This window comes from Oncorhynchus tshawytscha, unplaced genomic scaffold, assembly GCF_018296145.1.
Source record: "Oncorhynchus tshawytscha isolate Ot180627B unplaced genomic scaffold, Otsh_v2.0 Un_contig_1870_pilon_pilon, whole genome shotgun sequence".
NCBI lineage: Eukaryota > Metazoa > Chordata > Actinopteri > Salmoniformes > Salmonidae > Oncorhynchus > Oncorhynchus tshawytscha.
Genome location: NW_024609342.1, coordinates 52,324 through 78,687, shown reverse-complemented (window position 1 = coordinate 78,687; position 26,364 = coordinate 52,324). Strand labels below are relative to the sequence as shown.

The window sequence follows — 26,364 nt, the reverse complement described above, 5'->3', positions numbered from 1 at the left end:
ATGGGTTGGAGAGTCTCCTCACTGAGCTGCTCTTTGAAGACTATTGAGATTCATCCTCTACAGTATCTATGGGTTGGAGAGTCTCCTCACTGAGCTGCTCTTTGAAGACTATTGAGATTCATCCTCTACAGTATCTATGGGTTGGAGAGTCTCCTCACTCAGCTGCTCTTTGAAGACTATTGAGATTCATCCTCTACAGTATCTATGGGTTGGAGAGTCTCCTCACTCAGCTGCTCTTTGAAGACTATTGAGATTCATCCTCTACAGTATCTATGGGTTGGAGAGTCTCCTCACTGAGCTGCTCTTTGAAGACTATTGAGATTCATCCTCTACAGTATCTATGGGTTGGAGAGTCTCCTCACTCAGCTGCTATTTGAAGCAGTTGGTTTACTACTAATGATAGATTAAACTTGTAAAGATGTTTTCATTAGTTCTCTCAAAGCTCCAGGTTTTGTACTGACCTAGCTGGTGTTTAAAACTGTTATATGTATTTCTGATGGTGGAGGAGATGTAGACATCAGGAGCTGCCATTGGCCGAACACTAGGATCTTAGAGATTCATCCAGGCAGCCAATGATATCTGGATGGGTTGGAACTCTCTATAACACAGGACACAACAGGACATGTTGGTTTACAACAATAGAATTAGAAACAACTTGTAGGACATGTGTTCAGCTGACTCTCAAAATAGGTTTAGTAACAACAGGAAAATGTTATAGCTGACAACAATAGATGGTGGAAACATGTAGACATCAGTGTCAGCTGACATCTTAGAGAAGCTTCACCAGAAGCCAATGATAGGACATGTGTCTATAACACAGGACACAACAGGACATGTTAGCTGACAGAATTAGGAAACACATGTGATCCCTCCCCAGCACCCGGGGGGCTGTTCCAGAAAGCTGGATCAATTAGTTAGCCAGGTAACTACCAGGTAACTACCAGGTAACAGCCAGGTAACTACCAGGTAACAGCCAGGTAACTGCCAGGTAACTACCAGGTAACAGCCAGGTAACTACCAGGTAACAGCCAGGTAACTGCCAGGTAACAGCCAGGTAACGGCCAGTTAACTACCAGGTAACTACCAGGTAACAGCCAGGTAACTACCAGGTAACTACCAGGTAAAAACTGCCAGGTAACTGGCTAACTAATAATATATTTTGAGAAATATATACTTTTGTTGTAATTAAAGACTGGATTAATCCATATCGCCAAAGCATCGCAGAAGATCTGCATACAAATGTAAAGGTCATTTTTGACTGAGTTGACATATGCAGTGTTTATTGTGAAGAAGTCTCCGACAGAGGGAACATTGCCTTTAAAGAGGATCTTCAGCTTTACGGATTGAATAGAATAGAGCCAGACCATGTTCCTACCTGCAGCGATGACCGTGGCGGCTCCGATCTCTCTCAGCTGCTTCTCTGTCACCTCCTCCCAGTCCAGATGCTCCACACTCACTCTGGGAGAGTTCTGGTTGTCCAGCCCATTGAGCTGGACGTTGTCCCTCAGTCTATGTAGAACGCTGAGGTGACAGTCACTGAACATGTAGCTGGAGGGACTGCAGGACCTACACACTGCTATACCAGTCAACCCTACACCACTGCCCAGCTCTAGGACTGTCCTGTAGGAGAGAGCAGAGACAGGACACCTCTCACATACAGGAGAGGACACTCACAATAAACACACACCAGATTGAGATTACGAGTAGTAACCACAGCATGAGTTGTAGACAGAACACAATGACAAAACACACACAGTAGTGTACCAACCTGTCAGTGAAGGCGTGTGTGTTCTCCAGAGCCCATTCTGCGAGGTAAAGAGCTGCCTCCCATGTGACCAGGCCTGTAGTTCCTTCAGAGATCACAGCTGTACTCTCTGATAGACTCACTGCTTCTCCACACGGCTACACACACACACACACACACACACGTACGGTAAATATAAAATCAATGTTTAATTAAAGTAATCTTGAATTTAATAATAATTGTATTATTTTAAAGGATTTTATTTTAAAGGATAAAATAGAGCGTGGTGCTTGCAACGCCAGGGTTGTGGGTTCAATTCCCACGGGGAACCAGCATGAAAACAATGTATTCACTCACTACTGGAAGTTGTTCAGGATAAGAGCGTCTGCAAAATATAGAATACAGTGTGGTGTGTGTGTAGTACCAGTAAATAGCTCTTGTAGCACTCTGTCCCCTCCTCTACCCCCAGGACTTCCCCAGTGCATCATAGAGCTCATCCAGGGGCTCCCTCCCACTGGCTTCATGCTGCACACAGGGAAGAGAAGCATCACATTACTGTTGTTTGCTTTAACAAAATGGACAATATAGTTATACTTTATTGTATTCATGTGAAACGTGTAGGAATTGCCTTTTTAAATGCACCAGTACAAGAGTGAACTATTTTCTGACAGAATGATATCAGACAAAAAATATATCAGATAAAACAAACTCACCCTTTTGATGAGCTGAGACAGAAACAGTCTCCTATATCTTACTGAGGGAGGATGTTTACAGCACAGTGGATGAAGGCATGTCTGGAAACAGGTGACAATAGTCATTGTTAGTGTGCTTTCCAACTCGGTAATCCAATGTACTGTTTCTATATATTTAACTAAATAGGTGCGACATTTAAAAAAAAAAAATGCTTTTGACAGGAATACCTGATTTAGAATGTCTAGAATCATTTCTGATGAGCTGTCGTTCTCGAGCTCCCTTTCAAGGAACTGTAGAAAACAACAACAAATTATGTTATTACTGTATTCATGTCTTACTATTCCTAAACAATGAAAAATAAACATTTAATTTATGATGCAGACCCTACAGAGTACAACATGCAAGCAGCCCCGCTACTTACATTCCATGGGAAATTTGGCAGTTGACCCATAGTGAAAAAGGAGACTTTAAAGTCATATAAAACATCTGCTCTATTCCTTATGCACGTGACTTTGGTTTTGTCGGTCTGATCCGTAGACCGATACATTTCGTTAATTTTCAACCAACCGAGATTTGAATTACACTAAACCACAGGCTGGCCACGTGTTTCCCTGGGTTTGTTGTCTTCCTCTTTACCCAAGAAGCACTCCTCCTGTCGCAATGCCTGATGGTCAATGTAGTATAATCATGACAGACAGTAACGTGATAAGGGATACATCTTTTTTTTTTTTAAAGAAAGTACAAATTAGAAAACATTTACAATGAGATGAGTGCTGTATTTGATTTCCCAATAGAACCTGTATCTGTGGGCCTACTGTTCTCATTGCAACCCTTGAAATTGATACAAGTCTACTGTTTGAGACCACTCCCCTTGTCTGTGTTATCTCTGCCTCCACAACTGTCATCCCAAATAAATGAAGCACCCAAAATGTGCCAGATTACGATAATGTAGCCTACTAAAGCTGCATAAGGACAAGGCTATTCTTCTGAAATGTGACTTTCTTTAACATTTCAGGTGGAATTAAGATCTCGTCTAAATGAACAAGCTGTGTGCACAAGGGTGTAAGATATTATGGACAGTGGATGTGGGTTACTTATAACATCTACTTGTCTAAAGCTTTTTCAGCCCGCTCTTTTCCTGCAGTGTCATTCAGAGAAGATAACACCTCTACAGTTGTTCTTCATTCAACAGAATGACCTCAAACAGCAAACAACACGTCTGAACATTGAAGGTCAGAAATGTCATTTCGACGGTGATGTTTTCAAATTTTGTAACACTATATTCAAATTGATATTATGGCTGCCTTATTGAGTCAAAATGAGATTCCATGTTTGATTACAATCGTTTTGGTAATAATGAAAAATGTGTCATTTTCAACTGGCAGAAATGGATGGGATATTTTTTTTAAAGAATATTGAGTGGTAGTGGAATTCAGTGGCCATAATAAAGTGTAGTATTTTATGATTATATTTGATATTATTAGGCTAAATATCAAGCGTTTTGTTGTGGCTGGAAATTACTATCAAACAGAGGGTTTAGTTCAGATTATTCACAGAACTGCTACATCATCTCATCCTGCAATCCACCGGAACTCTTGTTACCGCAATGATATTCCAGCCGGAGCGTAAATGTTGACGGTCTATCAACAACAAAGATGGCTACCAACAGACGCTAACTTCAATTTGACAATTGAAGGGTAAATCATGTAACGGTACGATCCCAAATCTGTTTGAAACGGCATTGACATCATATTGACAAAAGCAGATTTTCTTCGAATATAAATAAACAAACCTACAGGTATGGAATATTTTATATTATTTGCCGAAATGTTGTTAGCTAGCTGAGGACGGATTTAGTTGTTACTAAGTTAGCTAACGTAAGCTAATGTCTGTCTCTTTGCACTGTGCGCCCAGTGTGGATAACTGCCTGCAGAATATATTATCACTGACATTGAAGATATGCATCACATCAGAGAGGAATACAGAAACTATTGTTGATTGTTGTTGATTTTATTTTGACAACGGATAACGATACGGGTGTCGCACAGCCTCCGGCGCTGGCTGGAGTGTGCACTAACTTCGATTAGGGCCTATTTGTGCTCATTTAATAAAAATAAGCGTCTCACTTTGTCTCAAACGTATACTGCAAAAAGTCGATTAATGCCCCAAAATAGTTTTAAATGTTATATTTAACATGTAACGTAGTTTAGGCAGCAATAGTGCTGTTATAGATGTGACGGGAAACTAAAGCACGACGGCCAAATCAATAGTTAAGCCCACAGGCATGGTTGGCATGGAGACGAATGCAAGGCTCAATATTCTGAAGGACACAAAGAGGGCAGCAGTGGACAAAGGCAACGGGACTCAGCAGTGGACAAAGGCAACGGGACTCAGCAGTGGACAAAGGCAACGGGACTCAGCAGTGGACAAAGGCAACGGGACTCAGCAGTGGACAAAGGCAACGGGACTCAGCAGTGGACAAAGGCAACGGGACTCAGCAGTGGACAAAGGCAACGGGACTCAGCAGTGGACAAAGGCAACGGGACTCAGCAGTGGACAAAGGCAACGGGACTCAGCAGTGGACAAAGGCAACGGGACTCAGCAGTGGACAAAGGCAACGGGACTCAGCAGTGGACAAAGGCAACGGGACTCAGCAGTGGACAAAGGCAACGGGACTCAGCAGTGGACAAAGGCAACGGGACTCAGCAGTGGACAAAGGCAACGGGACTCAGCAGTGGACAAAGGCAACGGGACTCAGCAGTGGACAAAGGCAACGGGACTCAGCAGTGGACAAAGGCAACGGGACTCAGCAGTGGACAAAGGCAACGGGACTCAGCAGTGGACAAAGGCAACGGGACTCAGCAGTGGACAAAGGCAACGGGACTCAGCAGTGGACAAAGGCAACGGGACTCAGCAGTGGACAAAGGCAACGGGACTCCACTGAAGAGGCCCGACAATGATTCGTTTGAGTTGACTAACAAACAGCTGGTCCTGATTGCTGAATTGAAATGTCTGCTAACAGTTGGAGTGAGTCACTCTGACAACCCTCCTGATTCTTGGCCATGTTTATTAAACTAGATCGGCTCACACCACACGAGGACATTCACATTGTGACAAGATGAAACACTGGTATACACAGTATAACTAAACTATATATAGTATAACTATATAACTAACCTAACTATGTTACTACTTTTGGGGGGAACTAGTGTAGGTATACTAATTATTGGTAACTAGTGTAGCTGGGTAATGGGTATACTAATTATTGGTAACTAGTGTAGCTGGGTAATGGGTATACTAATTATTGGTAACTAGTGTAGCTGGGTAATGGGTATACTAATTATTGGTAACTAGTGTAGCTGGGTAATGGGTATACTAATTATTGGTAACTAGTGTAGCTGGGTAATGGGTATACTAATTATTGGTAACTAGTGTAGCTGGGTAATGGGTATACTAATTATTGGTAACTAGTGTAGCTGGGTAATGGGTATACTAATTATTGGTAACTAGTGTAGCTGGGTAATGGGTATACTAATTATTGGTAACTAGTGTAGGTGGGTAATGGGTATACTAATTATTGGTAACTAGTGTAGCTGGGTAATGGGTATACTAATTATTGGTAACTAGTGTAGCTGGGTAATGGGTATACTAATTATTGGTAACTAGTGTAGGTATACTAATTATTGGTAACTAGTGTAGCTGGGTAATGGGTATACTAATTATTGGTAACTAGTGTAGCTGGGTAATGGGTATACTAATTATTGGTAACTAGTGTAGGTGGGTAATGGGTATACTAATTATTGGGAACTAGTGTAGGTGGGTAATGGGTATACTAATTATTGGTAACTAGTGTAGCTGGGTAATGGGTATACTAATTATTGGGAACTAGTGTAGCTGGGTAATGGGTATACTAATTATTGGTAACTAGTGTAGCTGGGTAATGGGTATACTAATTATTGGTAACTAGTGTAGCTGGGTAATGGGTATACTAATTATTGGTAACTAGTGTAGCTGGGTAATGGGTATACTAATTATTGGTAACTAGTGTAGCTGGGTAATGGGTATACTAATTATTGGTAACTAGTGTAGCTGGGTAATGGGTATACTAATTATTGGTAACTAGTGTAGCTGGGTAATGGGTATACTAATTATTGGTAACTAGTGTAGGTGGGTAATGGGTATACTAATTATTGGTAACTAGTGTAGCTGGGTAATGGGTATACTAATTATTGGTAACTAGTGTAGCTGGGTAATGGGTATACTAATTATTGGTAACTAGTGTAGCTGGGTAATGGGTATACTAATTATTGGTAACTAGTGTAGCTGGGTAATGGGTATAGTAATTATTGGTAACTAGTGTAGCTGGGTAATGGGTATAGTAATTATTGGTAACTAGTGTAGCTGGGTAATGGGTATAGTAATTATTGGTAACTAGTGTAGCTGGGTAATGGGTATAGTAATTATTGGTAACTAGTGTAGCTGGGTAATGGGTATAGTAATTATTGGTAACTAGTGTAGCTGGGTAATGGGTATAGTAATTATTGGTAACTAGTGTAGCTGGGTAATGGGTATACTAATTATTGGTAACTAGTGTAGCTGGGTAATGGGTATGCTAATTATTGGTAACTAGTGTAGCTGGGTAATGGGTATACTAATTATTGGTAACTAGTGTAGGTGGGTAATGGGTATACTAATTATTGGTAACTAGTGTAGGTGGGTAATGGGTATAGTAATTATTGGTAACTAGTGTAGGTGGGTAATGGGTATAGTAATTATTGGGAACTAGTGTAGGTGGGTAATGGGTATGCTAATTATTGGGAACTAGTGTAGCTGGGTAATGGGTATGCTAATTATTGGGAACTAGTGTAGGTGGGTAATGGGTATAGTAATTATTGGGAACTAGTGTAGGTGGGTAATGGGTATGCTAATTATTGGGAACTAGTGTAGCTGGGTAATGGGTATGCTAATTATTGGGAACTAGTGTAGCTGGGTAATGGGTATAGTAATTATTGGGAACTAGTGTAGCTGGGTAATGGGTATGCTAATTATTGGTAACTAGTGTAGCTGGGTAATGGGTATACTAATTATTAGTAACTAGTGTAGCTGGGTAATGGGTATAGTAATTATTGGGAACTAGTGTAGCTGGGTAATGGGTATACTAATTATTGGTAACTAGTGTAGCTGGGTAATGGGTATACTAATTATTAGTAACTAGTGTAGCTGGGTAATGGGTATGCTAATTATTGGTAACTAGTGTAGCTGGGTAATGGGTATACTAATTATTGGTAACTAGTGTAGGTGGGTAATGGGTATACTAATTATTGGTAACTAGTGTAGGTGGGTAATGGGTATACTAATTATTGGTAACTAGTGTAGGTGGGTAATGGGTATAGTAATTATTGGGAACTAGTGTAGGTGGGTAATGGGTATGCTAATTATTGGGAACTAGTGTAGCTGGGTAATGGGTATGCTAATTATTGGGAACTAGTGTAGGTGGGTAATGGGTATAGTAATTATTGGGAACTAGTGTAGCTGGGTAATGGGTATGCTAATTATTGGGAACTAGTGTAGCTGGGTAATGGGTATAGTAATTATTGGGAACTAGTGTAGCTGGGTAATGGGTATACTAATTATTAGTAACTAGTGTAACTGGGTAATGGGTATACTAATTATTAGTAACTAGTGTAGCTGGGTAATGGGTATGCTAATTATTGGGAACTAGTGTAGCTGGGTAATGCGTATAGTAATTATTGGGAACTAGTGTAGGTGGGTAATGGGTATGCTAATTATTGGGAACTAGTGTAGCTGGGTAATGGGTATACTAATTATTGGTAACTAGTGTAGGTGGGTAATGGGTATGCTAATTATTGGGAACTAGTGTAGGTGGGTAATGGGTATGCTAATTATTGGTAACTAGTGTAGCTGGGTAATGGGTATGCTAATTATTGGTAACTAGTGTAGGTGGGTAATGGGTATAGTAATTATTGGGAACTAGTGTAGCTGGGTAATGGGTATAGTAATTATTGGTAACTAGTGTAGGTGGGTAATGGGTATAGTAATTATTGGGAACTAGTGTAGGTGGGTAATGGGTAACTAATTATTGGGAACTAGTGTAGCTGGGTAATGGGTATGCTAATTATTGGGAACTAGTGTAGCTGGGTAATGGGTATAGTAATTATTGGGAACTAGTGTAGCTGGGTAATGGGTATGCTAATTATTGGTAACTAGTGTAGGTGGGTAATGGGTATAGTAATTATTAGTAACTAGTGTAGCTGGGTAATGGGTATAGTAATTATTGGGAACTAGTGTAGCTGGGTAATGGGTATACTAATTATTGGTAACTAGTGTAGCTGGGTAATGGGTATACTAATTATTAGTAACTAGTGTAGCTGGGTAATGGGTATGCTAATTATTGGTAACTAGTGTAGCTGGGTAATGGGTATACTAATTATTAGTAACTAGTGTAGCTGGGTAATGGGTATAGTAATTATTGGGAACTAGTGTAGCTGGGTAATGGGTATACTAATTATTGGTAACTCGTGTAGCTGGGTAATGGGTATACTAATTATTAGTAACTAGTGTAGCTGGGTAATGGGTATGCTAATTATTGGTAACTAGTGTAGCTGGGTAATGGGTATACTAATTATTGGTAACTAGTGTAGGTGGGTAATGGGTATACTAATTATTGGTAACTAGTGTAGGTGGGTAATGGGTATACTAATTATTGGTAACTAGTGTAGGTGGGTAATGGGTATAGTAATTATTGGGAACTAGTGTAGGTGGGTAATGGGTATGCTAATTATTGGGAACTAGTGTAGCTGGGTAATGGGTATGCTAATTATTGGGAACTAGTGTAGGTGGGTAATGGGTATAGTAATTATTGGGAACTAGTGTAGGTGGGTAATGGGTATGCTAATTATTGGGAACTAGTGTAGCTGGGTAATGGGTATGCTAATTATTGGGAACTAGTGTAGCTGGGTAATGGGTATAGTAATTATTGGGAACTAGTGTAGCTGGGTAATGGGTATACTAATTATTAGTAACTAGTGTAGCTGGGTAATGGGTATACTAATTATTGGTAACTAGTGTAGCTGGGTAATGGGTATGCTAATTATTGGGAACTAGTGTAGCTGGGTAATGGGTATAGTAATTATTGGGAACTAGTGTAGGTGGGTAATGGGTATACTAATTATTGGGAACTAGTGTAGCTGGGTAATGGGTATACTAATTATTGGGAACTAGTGTAGCTGGGTAATGGGTATACTAATTATTGGGAACTAGTGTAGCTGGGTAATGGGTATACTAATTATTGGGAACTAGTGTAGCTGGGTAATGGGTATAGTAATTATTGGGAACTAGTGTAGCTGGGTAATGGGTATACTAATTATTGGGAACTAGTGTAGCTGGGTAATGGGTATACTAATTATTGGGAACTAGTGTAGGTATACTAATTATTGGGAACTAGTGTAGCTGGGTAATGGGTATGCTAATTATTGGGAACTAGTGTAGCTGGGTAATGGGTATACTAATTATTGGGAACTAGTGTAGGTGGGTAATGGGTATACTAATTATTGGGAACTAGTGTAGCTGGGTAATGGGTATACTAATTATTGGGAACTAGTGTAGGTATACTAATTATTTGGAACTAGTGTAGCTGGGTAATGGGTATAGTAATTATTGGGAACTAGTGTAGCTGGGTAATGGGTATACTAATTATTGGGAACTAGTGTAGCTGGGTAATGGGTATACTAATTATTGGTAACTAGTGTAGCTGGGTAATGGGTATGCTAATTATTGGTAACTAGTGTAGGTGGGTAATGGGTATACTAATTATTGGGAACTAGTGTAGGTATACTAATTATTGGGAACTAGTGTAGCTGGGTAATGGGTATACTAATTATTGGGAACTAGTGTAGCTGGGTAATGGGTATACTAATTATTGGGAACTAGTGTAGGTGGGTAATGGGTATACTAATTATTGGGAACTAGTGTAGCTGGGTAATGGGTATACTAATTATTGGGAACTAGTGTAGGTATACTAATTATTGGTAACTAGTGTAGGTGGGTAATGGGTATACTAATTATTGGGAACTAGTGTAGCTGGGTAATGGGTATACTAATTATTGGGAACTAGTGTAGCTGGGTAATGGGTATACTAATTATTGGGAACTAGTGTAGGTATACTAATTATTGGGAACTAGTGTAGCTGGGTAATGGGTATACTAATTATTGGGAACTAGTGTAGGTATACTAATTATTGGGAACTAGTGTAGGTATACTAATTATTGGGAACTAGTGTAGCTGGGTAATGGGTATACTAATTATTGGTAACTAGTGTAGGTATACTAATTATTGGGAACTAGTGTAGGTATACTAATTATTGGGAACTAGTGTAGGTATACTAATTATTGGTAACTAGTGTAGCTGGGTAATGGGTATACTAATTATTGGGAACTAGTGTAGCTGGGTAATGGGTATACTAATTATTGGGAACTAGTGTAGGTATACTAATTATTGGGAACTAGTGTAGCTGGGTAATGGGTATACTAATTATTGGGAACTAGTGTAGGTATACTAATTATTGGGAACTAGTGTAGCTGGGTAATGGGTATACTAATTATTGGTAACTAGTGTAGGTATACTAATTATTGGGAACTAGTGTAGGTATACTAATTATTGGTAACTAGTGTAGCTGGGTAATGGGTATACTAATTATTGGTAACTAGTGTAGGTATACTAATTATTGGGAACTAGTGTAGGTATACTAATTATTGGTAACTAGTGTAGCTGGGTAATGGGTATACTAATTATTGGTAACTAGTGTAGCTGGGTAATGGGTATACTAATTATTAGTAACTAGTGTAGCTGGGTAATGGGTATACTAATTATTAGTAACTAGTGTAGCTGGGTAATGGGTATACTAATTATTGGGAACTAGTGTAGCTGGGTAATGGGTATACTAATTATTGGTAACTAGTGTAGGTGGGTAATGGGTATGCTAATTATTGGGAACTAGTGTAGCTGGTTAATGGGTATGCTAATTATTGGTAACTAGTGTAGCTGGGTAATGGGTATAGTAATTATTGGTAACTAGTGTAGCTGGTTAATGGGTATACTAATTATTGGTAACTAGTGTAGGTGGGTAATGGGTATACTAATTATTGGTAACTAGTGTAGCTGGGTAATGGGTATACTAATTATTGGGAACTAGTGTAGCTGGGTAATGGGTATACTAATTATTGGTAACTAGTGTAGGTGGGTAATGGGTATGCTAATTATTGGGAACTAGTGTAGCTGGGTAATGGGTATACTAATTATTGGGAACTAGTGTAGCTGGGTAATGGGTATACTAATTATTGGTAACTAGTGTAGCTGGGTAATGGGTATACTAATTATTGGTAACTAGTGTAGCTGGGTAATGGGTATACTAATTATTGGTAACTAGTGTAGCTGGGTAATGGGTATACTAATTATTGGTAACTAGTGTAGCTGGGTAATGGGTATAGTAATTATTGGTAACTAGTGTAGCTGGGTAATGGGTATAGTAATTATTGGTAACTAGTGTAGCTGGGTAATGGGTATAGTAATTATTGGTAACTAGTGTAGCTGGGTAATGGGTATACTAATTATTGGTAACTAGTGTAGCTGGGTAATGGGTATAGTAATTATTGGTAACTAGTGTAGCTGGGTAATGGGTATGCTAATTATTTCATCCTTCACAAAATGTTTCTCCATTCTGCAGGTATCTGAAGACACTAGGCTAACCTGTGATCACCTACCCCAGGAGGTTAGACTGAAGGAGCGTGCCTGACCTCTGACCCCTGACCTCCAGTCCCACCATGGTGCTGAAGATATTCTTCCCTCAGTGCTGTAACAAGGCAGACAGTGGGCTGCTTGTGGGGCGATGGATCCCAGGACAGAACTCGGCAGTGGTGCTAGCTGTCATCCACTACCCCTTCATCCCTGGACAGGTCAAGCAGTACATCCACCAGGTAGAGTGTGGCGTGTGTGTGTGTGTGTGTATCAGTCAGTGTGTATCCGGGGCAGCAGGTAGCCTAGTGGTTAGAGGGGTGGGCCAGTAACCGAAAGGTTGCTAGATCGAATCCCAGAGCTGACAAGGTAAAGATCTGTCGTTCTGCCCCTGAACAAGGCAGTTAACTCACTGTTCCCCGGTAGGCCGTCATTGTAAATAAGAATGTGTTCTTAACTGACCTGCCTAGTTAAATAAATGTTAAATATTACTATATATATATATATATATATTTTTTTTTTTTTATTTTATCTGTCAGTCACCCAATACCCCTTCATCTCTTGTCAGGTCAAACAGTACATACAGCAGGTAGAGTGTGTGTGATTTAACCTTCCTGTCCCTGGTCCAGATGCGTGGCCAGAGTGGGGTGGATCTGACGGTGCTGGGCTCGTGGAGCATGCCCAAGGAGGGCCAGGAGGGCATGGAGAGTTTCCTCAGGGACCTCAGCACCATCTTCCCCCAGGGACAGTGGCTCCAGCTCAGTAGAGAGATGGGCAAGATAGGCTTCAGGTGTCACGTCCTCACAAGGGACCCGAGTAAGTCTCCGTTTGCATCCCAAGTGGCCCCTATCGTTCCCTATATAAGACACCTACTTTTAACCAGGGCCCATGGGGTACATTTTACCCTCTAACCCATGGGCCCTGGTCAAAAGTAGTGCACTATGTAGGGAATAGGGTGTCATAGAGCTCTGGTCTAAAGTAGTGCACTATGTAGGGAATAGTGTGTCATAGAGCTCTAGTCTAAAGTAGTGCACTATGTAGGGAATAGTGTGTCATAGAGCTCTGGTCTAAAGTAGTGCACTATGTAGGGAATAGGGTGCCAAGGACCTGGTCTAAAGTAGTGCACTATGTAGGGAATAGGGTGTCATAGAGCTCTGGTCTAAAGTAGTGCACTATGTAGGGAATAGTGTGTCATAGAGCTCTAGTCTAAAGTAGTGCACTATGTAGGGAATAGTGTGTCATAGAGCTCTGGTCTAAAGTAGTGCACTATGTAGGGAATAGGGTGCCAAGGACCTGGTCTAAAGTAGTGCACTATGTAGGGAATAGGGTGTCATAGAGCTCTGGTCTAAAGTAGTGCACTATGTAGGGAATAGTGTGTCATTAGGGATGCAGACTTTGTAACAGCATTAAAAGGTGTTTTGTTTAGATTCAGAGACCACTCTCTTTGGAGATCAACTGTTGATATAGAATTATTGACGAATGGCTTTCTTATGAAATGAATGTTCTATCTATAGACGTACATCACTGTTTTCTCACACCGAAATGAATGTATTGTCTATAGACGTACATCACTGTTTTCTCACACTGAAATGAATGTTCTGTCTATAGACGTGCATCACTGTTTTTTCACACTGAAATGAATGTTCTGTCTATAGACGTGCATCACTGGTTTCTCACACTGAAATGAATGTTCTGTCTATAGACGTACATCACTGTTTTCTCACACTGAAATGAATGTTCTGTCTATAGATGTGCATCACTGTTTTCTTACACTGAAATTAATGTTCTGTCTATAGATGTGCATCACTGTTTTCTTACACTGAAATGAATGTTCTGTCTATAGATGTGCATCACTGTTTTCTCACACTGAAATTAATGTTCTGACTATAGACGTGCATCACTGTTTTCTCACACTGAAATGAATGTTCTGTCTATTGACGTGCATCACTGTTTTCTCACACTGAAATGAATGTTCTGTCTATAGACGTACATCACTGTTTTCTCACACTGAAATGAATGTTCTGTCTATAGACGTGCATCACTGTTTTCTCACACTGAAATGAATGTTCTGTCTAGACGTACATCACTGTTTTCTCACACTGAAATGAATGTTCTGTCTATAGATGTGCATCACTGTTTTCTCACACTGAAATGAATGTTCTGTCTATAGACGTGCATCACTGGTTTCTCACACTGAAATGAATGTTCTGTCTATAGACGTGCATCACTGTTTTCTCACACTGAAATGAATGTTCTGTCTATAGACGTGCATCACTGTTTTCTCACACTGAAATTAATGTTCTGTCTATAGACGTGCATCACTGTTTTCTCACACTGAAATTAATGTTCTGTCTATTGACGTGCATCACTGTTTTCTCACACTGAAATTAATGTTCTGTCTATTGACGTGCATCACTGGTTTCTCACACTGAAATGAATGTTCTGTCTATAGACGTGCATCACTGTTTTCTCACACTGAAATGAATGTTCTGTCTATAGACGTGCATCACTGTTTTCTCACACTGAAATGAATGTTCTGTCTATAGACGTGCATCACTGAATCACTGTTTTCTCACACTGAAATGAATGTTCTGTCTATAGACGTACATCACTGTTTTCTCACACTGAAATGAATGTTCTGTCTATAGACGTGCATCACTGTTTTCTCACACTGAAATGAATGTTCTGTCTATAGAGTGCATCACTGTTTTCTCATAGCAAAAGTAAGTTAACAAGAGTTTGTAAATTAGAGCTTAATTCTCTCTGCTCTTTTTAATTCATAAAGACACAGATGTCTGTATATTTAATCAAAAGGTGGATATTTCTGCTGTTATCATCATGCAGTGCATCTCTAATAAAATGTCCCTCTGCCCTTGCCGTAGATGGGAAGCTGATTCAACAGGAAAAGGAGCTGAAAGAGGATGGTGGTGGAGAGAAAGGAGGAAAGGGAGGAGAGGGAAAGAAAGGAGGAAAGGGAGGAGAGGGAGAGAAAGGAGGAAAGGGAGGAGAGGGAAAGAAAGGAGGAACAAAGAAAGGAGGAGGAGAGAATAAAGTAGAGGGAGAGGAAGGAGGAGGAGAGAAAGACAAGGTGATCTTCATCCACTATGAACAGAGGAAGGTCATGCTGTCTCAGCTGCACCCCGTAGACAACGGGGTTCCAGACCCTCAAACGGAGTCACAACTACCACAGGTGAGGACGTGGACTCACAGCCTGATTTACATGTAGATGTTGTTGCTCATTGAACACAGGGGTTTTCTATCCTCTCCTGTGTTGTTTACCTCTTATCTTGTTGTTGTTATACATATGTGTTGTCTGTAGTAGTTGTTGTTGCTGTAATACAGGTGTTGTCAGTAATTGGTGTTGTAATACAGGTGTTGTCTGTAATTGGTGTTGTAATACAGGTGTTGTCTGTAATTGGTGTTGTTGTAATACAGGTGTTGTCAGTAATTGGTGTTGTTGTAATACAGGTGTTGTCTGTAATTGGTGTTGTCAGTAATTGGTGTTGTTGTAATACAGGTGTTGTCAGTAATTGGTGTTGTAATACAGGTGTTATCTGTAATTGGTGTTGTTGTAATACAGGTGTTGTCAGTAATTGGTGTTGTTGTAATACAGGTGTTGTCTGTAATTGGTGTTGTTGTAATACAGGTGTTGTCAGTAATTGGTGTTGTAATACAGGTGTTGTCTGTAATTGGTGTTGTTGTAATACAGGTGTTGTCAGTAATTGGTGTTGTAATACAGGTGTTGTCTGTAATTGGTGTTGTTGTAATACAGGTGTTGTCAGTAATTGGTGTTGTCAGTAATTGGTGTTGTTGTAATACAGGTGTTGTCAGTAATTGGTGTTGTCTGTAATTGGTGTTGTAATACAGGTGTTGTCTGTAATTGTTGTTGTAATACAGGTGTTGTCTGTAATTGGTGTTGTTAGTAATTGGTGTTGTTGTAATACAGGTGTTGTCTGTAATTGTTGTTGTAATACAGGTGTTGTCTGTAATTGTTGTTGTAATACAGGTGTTGTCTGTAATTGGTGTTGTTGTAATACAGGTGTTGTCTGTAATTGGTGTTGTTGTAATACAGGTGTTGTCTGTAATTGGTGTTGTAATACAGGTGTTGTCTGTAATTGGTGTTGTAATACAGGTGTTGTTAGTAATTGGTGTTGTAATACAGGTGTTGTCAGTAATTGGTGTTGTAATACAGGTGTTGTCAGTAATTGGTGTTGTAATACAGGTGTTGTCAGTAATTGGTGTTGTTGTAATACAGGTGTTGTCAGTAATTGGTGTTGTAATACAGGTGTTGTTAGTAATTGGTGTTGTAATACAGGTGTTGTCAGTAATTGGTGTTGTAATACAGGTGTTGTCAGTAATTGGTGTTGTAATACAGGTGTTGTCAGTAATTGGTGTTGTAATACAGGTGTTGTCAGTAATTGGTGTTGTTGTAATACAGGTGTTGTCAGTAATTGGTGTTGTAATACAGGTGTTGTTAGTAATTGGTGTTGTAATACAGGTGTTGTCAGTAATTGGTGTTGTAATACAGGTGTTGTCAGTAATTGGTGTTGTAATACAGGTGTTGTCAGTAATTGGTGTTGTTGTAATACAGGTGTTGTCAGTAATTGGTGTTGTAATACAGGTGTTGTTAGTAATTGGTGTTGTAATACAGGTGTTGTCAGTAATTGGTGTTGTAATACAGGTGTTGTCTGTAATTGGTGTTGTAATACAGGTGTTGTCTGTAATTGTTGTTGTAATACAGGTGTTGTCTGTAATTGTTGTTGTAATACAGGTGTTGTCTGTAATTGGTGTTGTAATACAGGTGTTGTCTGTAATTGGTGTTGTAATACAGGTGTTGTCAGTAATTGGTGGTGTAATACAGGTGTTGTCTGTAATTGTTGTTGCTGCTGCTGCAGGTGTTTGGGACAGTTTGTCAGAGTGAGCCGCTGTTCTTCCTGGATAAGTATGATGACGGTCCAGTGAAGATGACCCACTGGCAATCAGAGGGACGGGAGGGCTCCATTATAGTAGAACTGATGAAACAGGCCTCGACACCGGTCTGTCTGCTAACCACCTGGATACTAACGCTGTGGACCAGCCTCTGTAGTAGCAGGTAAGGGGTGTGTCAGTACCTGTCTGTCTGCTAACCATCTGGATACTAACCTGGATACTAACGCTGTGGACCAGCCTCTGTAGTAGCAGGTAAGGGGTGTGTCAGTACCTGTCTGTCTGCTAACCATCTGGATACTAACCTGGATACTAACGCTGTGGACCAGCCTCTGTAGTAGCAGGTAAGGGGTGTGTCAGTACCTGTCTGTCTGCTAACCACCTGGATACTAACGCTGTGGACCAGCCTCTGTAGTAGCAGGTAAGGGGTGTGTCAGTACCTGTCTGTCTGCTAACCACCTGGATACTAACGCTGTGGACCAGCCTCTGTAGTAGCAGGTAAGGGGTGTGTGTGTCAGTACCTGTCTGTCTGCTAACCACCTGGATACTAACCTGGATACTAACACTGTGGACCAGCCTCTGTAGTAGCAGGTAAGGGGTGTGTCAGTACCTGTCTGTCTGCTAACCACCTGGATACTAACACTGTGGACCAGCCTCTGTAGTAGCAGGTAAGGGGTGTGTCAGTACCTGTCTGTCTGCTAACCACCTGGATACTAACACTGTGGACCAGCCTCTGTAGTAGCAGGTAAGGGGTGTGTGTGTCAGTACCTGTCTGTCTGCTAACCACCTGGATACTAACACTGTGGACCAGCCTCTGTAGTAGCAGGTAAGGGGTGTGTGTGTCAGTACCTGTCTGTCTGCTAACCACCTGGATACTAACACTGTGGATCCTGTACGTTCATCAGTTGCAACTCTTTATGTGCCAAGAGACACTGACCCAGCTCGTCTGTCTGTCTGTCTGTCTGTGTCTCTCTCTCTCTCCCCAGGATATTGAATGTGTTCATCTGTCTGCCTGTCTGTCTGTCTGTCTCCCCAGGATATTGAATATGTCTGTCTGTCTGTCTCCCCAGGATATTGAATATGTCTGTCTGTCTGTCTCCCCAGGATATTGAATATGTCTGTCTGTCTGTCTCCCCAGGATATTGAATATGTCTGTCTGTCTGTCTCCCCAGGATATTGAATATGTCTGTCTGTCTGTCTCCCCAGGATATTGAATGTGTCTGTCTGTCTCCCCAGGATATTGAATGTGTCTGTCTGTCTGTCTCCCCAGGATATTGAATGTGTCTGTCTGTCTGTCTCCCCAGGATATTGAATGTGTCTGTCTGTCTGTCTGTCTGTCTCCCCAGGATATTGAATGTGTCTGTCTGTCTGTCTCCCCAGGATATTGAATGTGTCTGTCTGTCTGTCTGTCTGTCTCCCCAGGATATTGAATGTGTCTGTCTGTCTCCCCAGGATATTGAATGTGCCTGTCTGTCTCCCCAGGATATTGAATGTGCCTGTCTGTCTCCCCAGGATATTGAATGTGCCTGTCTGTCTCCCCAGGATATTGAATGTGTCTGTCTGTCTGTCTCCCCAGGATATTGAATGTGCCTGTCTGTCTCCTCAGGATATTGAATGTGTCTGTCTGTCTCCCCAGGATATTGAATATGTCTGTCTGTCTGTCTCCCAGGATATTGAATGTGTCTGTCTGTCTCCCCAGGATATTGAATGTGTCTGTCTGTCTGTCTCCCCAGGATATTGAATGTGTCTGTCTGTCTGTCTCCCCAGGATATTGAATGTGTCTGTCTGTCTGTCTGTCTGTCTCCCCAGGATATTGAATGTGTCTGTCTGTCTGTCTCCCAGGATATTGAATGTGTCTGTCTGTCTGTCTGTCTGTCTCCCAGGATATTGAATGTGTCTGTCTGTCTCCCCAGGATATTGAATGTGCCTGTCTGTCTCCCCAGGATATTGAATGTGCCTGTCTGTCTCCCCAGGATATTGAATGTGCCTGTCTGTCTCCCCAGGATATTGAATGTGCCTGTCTGTCTCCCCAGGATATTGAATGTGTCTGTCTGTCTGTCTCCCCAGGATATTGAATGTGTCTGTCTGTCTCCCCAGGATATTGAATGTGCCTGTCTGTCTCCCCAGGATATTGAATGTGTCTGTCTGTCTGTCTCCCCAGGATATTGAATGTGCCTGTCTGTCTCCCCAGGATATTGAATGTGTCTGTCTGTCTCCCCAGGATATTGAATGTGTCTGTCTGTCTCCCCAGGATATTGAATGTGTCTGTCTGTCTCCCCAGGATATTGAATGTGTCTGTCTGTCTCCCCAGGATATTGAATGTGCCTGTCTGTCTCCCCAGGATATTGAATGTGCGCCCGATGAGGTTCATCTCCAGTAAGTTGTCTACTTGTCTCCAGCTGAGCTACAGAACAGAACACCTTCAGACAGTCTGCTCTCCTACCAGAGCCACCGCACACAACCACTTCATGAGGTAGAGACCACACACACACACACACACACACACACACACACACACACACACACACACACACAGCCATGTGGCAGACTGGCTACAAGATGGTATCTAACTCACCCCTTTGTGTCTCAAATCGCACACTATTCCCTATATAGTGCAGTGCATTTGACCAGAGCCCTATTGACCTCGGGTCAAAAGTAGTGACTCTCTCTCTTTCTCTCCACACAGGAAAGCCAATATCTTTGTGTCGTTCTTTGTGGATGTGTCTCTGGGCCTGCTGCTGGTGTCGTGGATGTATAGAGAGAACCGTATAGGCAAACTAGCCAACACACTGGTACCTGCTGCTGACGTAAGACATCATGGACAGCAATGTACAACAATTACCTTTAAACCTCATTTATAATCTGTCAGAGATTTTCTTTCAAAAAACAAAAATGTCTTCAACAACGTTCAGTATCGAGAGGTGATTATTTCTGTATCGCTCAGTTGACTAAACTCTAGTTACATAACCACCTCCGTAAAACTCACATTGGTGACAATAAGCTTCAAATGAAATCACGTTGCCACATTATAAAGAGGTTCAAGGTCGTTTTTTCCCTACGAAATATCCCCCTCAATATCCAACCCAATATCCCCCTAGAATATCCCCCTAGAATAACCCCCTCAATATCCTCAATATCCAACCCAATATCCCCCTCAATATCCAACCGAATATCCCCCTCAATATCACCCTAGAATAACCCCCAATATCCTCAATATCCAACCCAATATCCCCCTAGAATATCCCCTCAATATCCAACCGAATATCCCCCTAGAATTACCCCCTCAATATCCAACCCAATATCCCCCTAGAATTACCCCCTCACACACACAAATTCTTATTTTCAATGACGGCCTAGGAACAGTGGGTTAACTGCCTGTTCAGGGGCAGAACGACAGATTGGTACCTTGTCAGCTCGGGGGTTTGAACTTGCAACCTTCCGGTTACTAGTCCAACGCTCTAACCACTAGGCTACCCTGCCTGTCTGTCTCCCCCTGGGAGACAGACCCCCTCACTAACCTCCTCAATATCCCCCTAGAATATCCCCCTAGAATAACCCCTCAATATCCAACCCAATATCCCCCTAGAATATCCCCCTAGAATAACCCCTCAATATCCAACCCAATATCCCCTAGAATAACCCCTCAATATCCAACCCAATATCCCCCTAGAATAACCCCCTCAATATCAACCCAATATCCCCTAGAATAACCCCCTCAATATCCAACCCAATATCCCCCTAGAATAACCCCCTCAATATCCAACCCAATATCCCCCTAGAATATCCCCTAGAATAACCCCCTCAATATCTCCCCGATATCCCCCTAGAATTACCCCCTCAATATCTCCCTTGATATCCCCCTCAATATCCCCCTAGAATATCCCCTAGAATAACCCCCTCAATATCCAACCCAATATCCCCTAGAATATCCCCCTAGAATAACCCCTCAATATCCAACCCAATATCCCCTAGAATAACCCCCTCAATATCCAACCCAATATCCCCCTAGAATAACCCCCTCAATATCCAACCCAATATCCCTTATAATCGATCATTATGATCTAGGATCAGGTCCTCCTCTCCATTATAATCATGTTCATTATGATCTAGGATCAGGTCCTCCTCTCCATTATAATCATATTCATTATGATCTAGGATCAGGTCCTCCTGTCCATGTAATCTGATTCATTATGATCTAGGATCAGGTCCTCCTGTCCATGTAATCTGATTCATTATGATCTAGGATCAGGTCCTCCTGTCCATGTAATCTGATTCATTGTGATCTAGGATCAGGTCCTCCTCTCCATGTAATCTGATTCATTGTTGTGTGTTTTGTTGTTAGCATGTAGCTAAAGAGCTGGAGGAGCTGTTGCAGTGGCTGATGGGAGCTCCAGCTGGTCTGAAGATGAACCGGGCTCTAGACCAGGTGTTAGGACGATTCTTCCTCTACCATATACACCTGTGGATCAGTGAGTCACACACACACACACACCCATGCCCCTCCTCCACAGACACACACACCCATGGCCCTCCTCCACAGACACAAACACCCATGGCCCTCCTCCACAGACACACACCCATGGCCCTCCTCCACAGACACAAACACCCATGGCCCTCCTCCACAGACACCCACCCATGGCCCTCCTCCACAGACACAAACACCCATGGCCCTCCTCCACAGACACACACACCCATGGCCCTCCTCCACAGACACACACACCCATGGCCCTCCTCCACACACACACACACCCATGGCCCTCCTCCACAGACACACACACCCATGGCCCTTCTGCACAGACACAAACACCCATGGCTCTCCTCCACAGACACAAACACCCATGGCCCTTATGCACAGACACAAACACCCATGGCTCTCCTCCACAGACACAAACACCCATGCCCCTCCTCCACAGACACAAACACCCATGGCCCTCCTCCACAGACACACACACACACCCATGGCCCTCCTCCACAGACACACACACCCATGCCCCTCCTCCACAGACACAACACCCCCATGGCCCTCCTCCACAGACACCCATGGCCCTCCTCCACAGACACACACACACACCCATGGCCCTCCTCCACAGACACACACACCCATGCCCCTCCTCCACAGACACACCCACCCTCCTCCACACACACCCCCATGCCCCTCCTCCACAGACACACACACACACCCATGCCCCTCCTTCACAGACACACACACACACCCATGCCCCTCCTCCACAGACACACACACACACCCATGGCCCTCCTCCACAGACACACACACACACACACCTATGCCCCTCCTCCACAGACACACACACACACACACCCATGGCCCTCCTCCACAGACACACACACACACCCATGGCCCTCATCCACAGACACACACACACACCCATGGCCCTCCTCCTCCTCTCTCTGCAGGCTACATTCACCTGATGTCTCCGTTCATTGAGATGATTCTGTGGTACGTGGGTCTGTCTGCCTGCCTGGGCTTGACCTTTGCCCTCTCCCTGCTCTCTGACATCACCGCCCTGCTCACCTTCCACATCTACTGTTTCTACGTCTATGGAGCCAGGTGAGAAGAGACCAGCACAGTCACGATGCCTCCCAAAGTGCACCACGTTTGACCTTAGTGCACTATAAAGGGAATACCCTATGAGCTCTAGTCAGAAGATGTGCACTACGGAGAGGATAGGGTCCCATTTGGGATACAGACATTGAGTCTTCAGTGTAATTTGGCAGGTTAAGATGCCATGAGAGTAAGAATGACCACATATTTTCATCATCTTCTTCCTAAAGCCTCACGTTGCGCAGGATGTCATGAATTTCAATCGGGACGTGCTCATCGAAGTGGAAACGCAACGCCCCCTTGCGGTTGAAGGTTCCGTTGAAAGACGGATTTTTTTTCAAACTTTTGCGTCCTCTTCAGTCCAGCCAGTTCGTCGAAGAACATGTTTATTATCAGCTGAAACTGATATTTATCCTGTTTTAAAAAATTTTTAATGTCATATTCTTCCAAAATAAATACGATCCCTCTCCTCAAGCTTGCGTTATAAACACTACACTTGACTTGTCCGTTCAGTAGCGGAGCAAAACGCCGTGAAGATGACGTAGGACGTAATGAAACACGTCGCGACGTAAACACGACCCACTGTCGCTAAGGTGACTCGTCAGTGTAACCTAGTGATGGGGGGGGGGTTGGGAACAAGCGGGTATTTTAGGTGAACGAAACCGAATTGCATCGTGAGAGAGCTGTTCATTTATTCCCTAATGTGCATACTGGTAGGCTACTACTGATTTTTAGTGATTCTCTTCAGATAAATTATGAAAACATTCAATGAAGATGTTGAGTCCCTCACTGCAGGAACAATAGGGAGTAGAGCCTTATTCTGGTCCAAAATATGATTTAAAAAAACACAGATTGAAGGTTATATTATAAAAGCTGATGTCATGATACTTAATGATATTGGTCTACTGATTTAAAGTGTTGACAATGGAGTAAAACAACTGCTGCTTTCTGTGAAGCAAAGCCCATGTTTACCTGCTTCAATCATCAGTCATACCTGTTGGTCTATTCATGGGCTCCTGACTTTGTATAAAGTTGGAGTGCCCCATCTGGCAGGGGGGTCCGGGGGTCCTCCCCCTGAAAATGTTTACATTTTTAAAACAATTATGGGATATTGTGTGTAGATTGAGGGGGGGGGGGGATGTTTTTAAGGCTGTAATGTAACAACATGTGGAAAAAGTCAAGGGGTCTGAATACATTGTGAAGGCTCTGTACCTCTCAGCCTTGCGAACATCATGTGGACGTGTTACCTCTTTCCCCTTTACTAATTGATGTGTGAGGAGCTCTCAGCATGTCATTTACAGACTTATTAAATGTGTATGAAGGCTAAAAATATCTTCCTTCTCTCATCCTCCATCCTCCCTCTCCGCCCTGCTCTTCCCCCTCCTCCTCCTCCTTTCCCTTTCGTCTCCCCATCCCTCATTCCCCTCCTCCCTCTCCTACCCCCCCCTTCTCCCCCTCCACTCTTCCCCTCCCTGCTCTTTTCCCTCTCCTACCCCCCCTCTTCCCCCTACCTCCCTTTCCTCTCACCATCTCTCTCGCCCTCCCCCTCTCTCTCTCCCTCCTCCTCTCTCTACTCCTCTCTATCTCTCTCCCCTCCCTCTCTCTCTCTCTCTCTCTCTCCTCCCTCTCTCCCTCCCCTCCTCCCTCCTCTCCTCCCCTCCTCCTCCCCTCTCTCTCTCTCTCTGTCTCTCTCTCTCTCCCCTCCTCTCTCTCCCCCCCCCTCCTCCTCTCTATCTCTCTCTCTCTCTCTCTCTCTCTCTCCCCCTCCTCTCTCTCCCCTCCCCTCCTCCTCTCTCTACTCCTCTCTCTCTCCAGGCTGTACTGTATGACAGTATATGGTCTGTCCTCTCTGTGGAGGCTGTTCAGGGGGAAGAAATGGAATGTCCTCAGACAGAGAGTAGACTCCTGCTCTTATGACCTGGACCAGGTAGTCACACACACCTATTACACACATATTTGTTACAGTGAACTAATGTGTGTGTATTTTTTACAGTGAACTAATGTGTGTGTGTGTGTGTGTATTTGTTACAGTGAAGTAATGTGTGTTGTTTTCTAGTTGTTCATCGGGACGTTACTCTTCACCATCCTGCTGTTCCTCCTGCCAACCACAGCTCTATACTACCTAGTGTTTACCCTGGTGAGAACACACACACAGGCACTTTAATCTTTAATTGTTCTCCATCCATGGGCGCCGTCCTGCGGCTGTCCCTGGGCCTCTCCACGTGTGTCTGGGTGTGTTGGGAAAGGAACAAAAACACATTCTCCTTCAAACCAATGAACAATAAAGTGTCTATTCTTTGACCCCTTACTGTCTCTGTCTGTCTCTGTCTGTCTGTTTCACTCTGTCTAGCTCCGCCTTGTGGTAGTAATGTTCCAGGGAGTTCTCCACCTCAGTGTTGACTTCATCAACTCCTTCCCTCTGTTCGCCATGGGCCTCCGACTCTTCAGATCCTACAGACTGGCAGGTGGGAGGGACCGTCTCCGCCAACATGTCTGTGTAGAAGGAAATGTACTTTAACCCTTTGTGGAAGTGACTTTGTCGATATGAAACTACTTTGTCGATATGACACTACTTTGTCGATATGACACTACTTTGCCGATATGACACTACTTTGCCGATATGGAACTACTTTGCCGATATGACACTACTTTGCCGATATGACACTACTTTGCCGATATGACACTACTTTGCCGATATGACACTACTTTGCCGATATGACACTACTTTGTCGATATGACACTACTTTGTCGATATGAAACAATCATAATGTCAGTCAAAAATATCAAATTTCCAGTTTGTTACAAAACCAACTTTATAAAATGTTTTTAAAAATGTTCTGTGCTGTGGTTTCCATATTCCTTTTATTTAACCAGGTTAGTCTCTATTTTTAAGAGAGACCTGGTTGAATGAGGGAGGAGACGGTGCTGGGCTGTGATGTTCTGTGTTTGACTGAGATGTGTGTGTTCCCTACAGAGGGGGTGAAGTTCAGAGTGCTCTGTGAGGAACCAGGAACACCTCTACACCTCATGATGGATGTAAGACATCTCTCACTCTCTTCTCTCTCTTTCCTTCTCTCTCTCTCTCTTTCTCCTCTTTGTTTATTTCTCTTTCTCTCCTCTTTTTCTCTTTCATTTAATTTTTCATAACATACATTGTCTTTTCATTCTGTCTTTTAGTTTATTTAATCATTTAAAACTAGATCCACACAAAATGATGCATTTGATTAAGAATCATTGAGGATACCAAAGTATACGACTGATTTCAATTGTGATCCTCTTTCATGACAGCGTTTGGCATATGTGGCAGAATAAGTTTAAGTTATTTATTCCTGTAAAACCACAACCACATAGACATACCCTACACATGTGTCATTCACAGTTTTTCTCCTAGATAAACCTAGACATGTTTATGTTTCCTCCCTCCCTCCGTCTCTCTCTCAGATTAACCCTCTGAAGGTGAGCAGTGTGGTTCAGACCTACAGGACCCCCACCTACAGCTGCTACCCTAAAGACTCCTGGCTGGCCCTCTGCAAGAAGCTGTTCCTGGGAGAACTCATCTACCCCTGGAGACACAAGACCACCAAGATAGACTAGGACCAGGGAGAGAGAGATGGGGGGGGTTCTGGGAGAACTCATCTACCCCTGGAGACACCACCAAGATCAACTGAGACCAGGGAGAGGACCGGGA

The 26,364-nt window shown here is 42.7% G+C and overlaps 1 protein-coding gene and 1 pseudogene across 4 annotated transcripts; one reads left to right on the top strand and one right to left on the bottom strand.

The window, feature by feature from the left end:
- Positions 1 to 541: 541 nt before the first annotated feature.
- Positions 542 to 3,138, bottom strand: LOC121844631 (annotated as a pseudogene).
- Positions 3,139 to 3,355: 217 nt separating this feature from the next.
- On the top strand, positions 3,356 to 26,308 carry LOC112255484 (phosphatidylinositol N-acetylglucosaminyltransferase subunit Q). 4 transcript variants are annotated; one of them, XM_042314924.1, is made up of 14 exons: positions 3,356 to 3,669; positions 12,180 to 12,429; positions 12,817 to 13,003; positions 15,070 to 15,377; positions 17,083 to 17,279; positions 19,455 to 19,586; positions 19,800 to 19,920; positions 21,456 to 21,582; positions 22,529 to 22,682; positions 24,492 to 24,603; positions 24,733 to 24,813; positions 25,027 to 25,141; positions 25,651 to 25,712; positions 26,118 to 26,308. In XM_042314924.1, the coding sequence occupies exons 2-14, from the start codon at positions 12,277 to 12,279 to the stop codon at positions 26,268 to 26,270; spliced, it is 1,902 nt and encodes a 633-aa protein (XP_042170858.1). In that variant the 5' UTR covers positions 3,356 to 3,669; positions 12,180 to 12,276; the 3' UTR covers positions 26,271 to 26,308. The 4 variants fall into 4 exon arrangements, with proteins under 4 accessions (XP_042170858.1, XP_042170857.1, XP_042170860.1 ...); XM_042314923.1 differs by lacking the exon at positions 3,356 to 3,669 and adding an exon at positions 4,049 to 4,235; XM_042314926.1 differs by lacking the exon at positions 3,356 to 3,669 and adding an exon at positions 5,334 to 5,464.
- Positions 26,309 to 26,364: the final 56 nt, after the last annotated feature.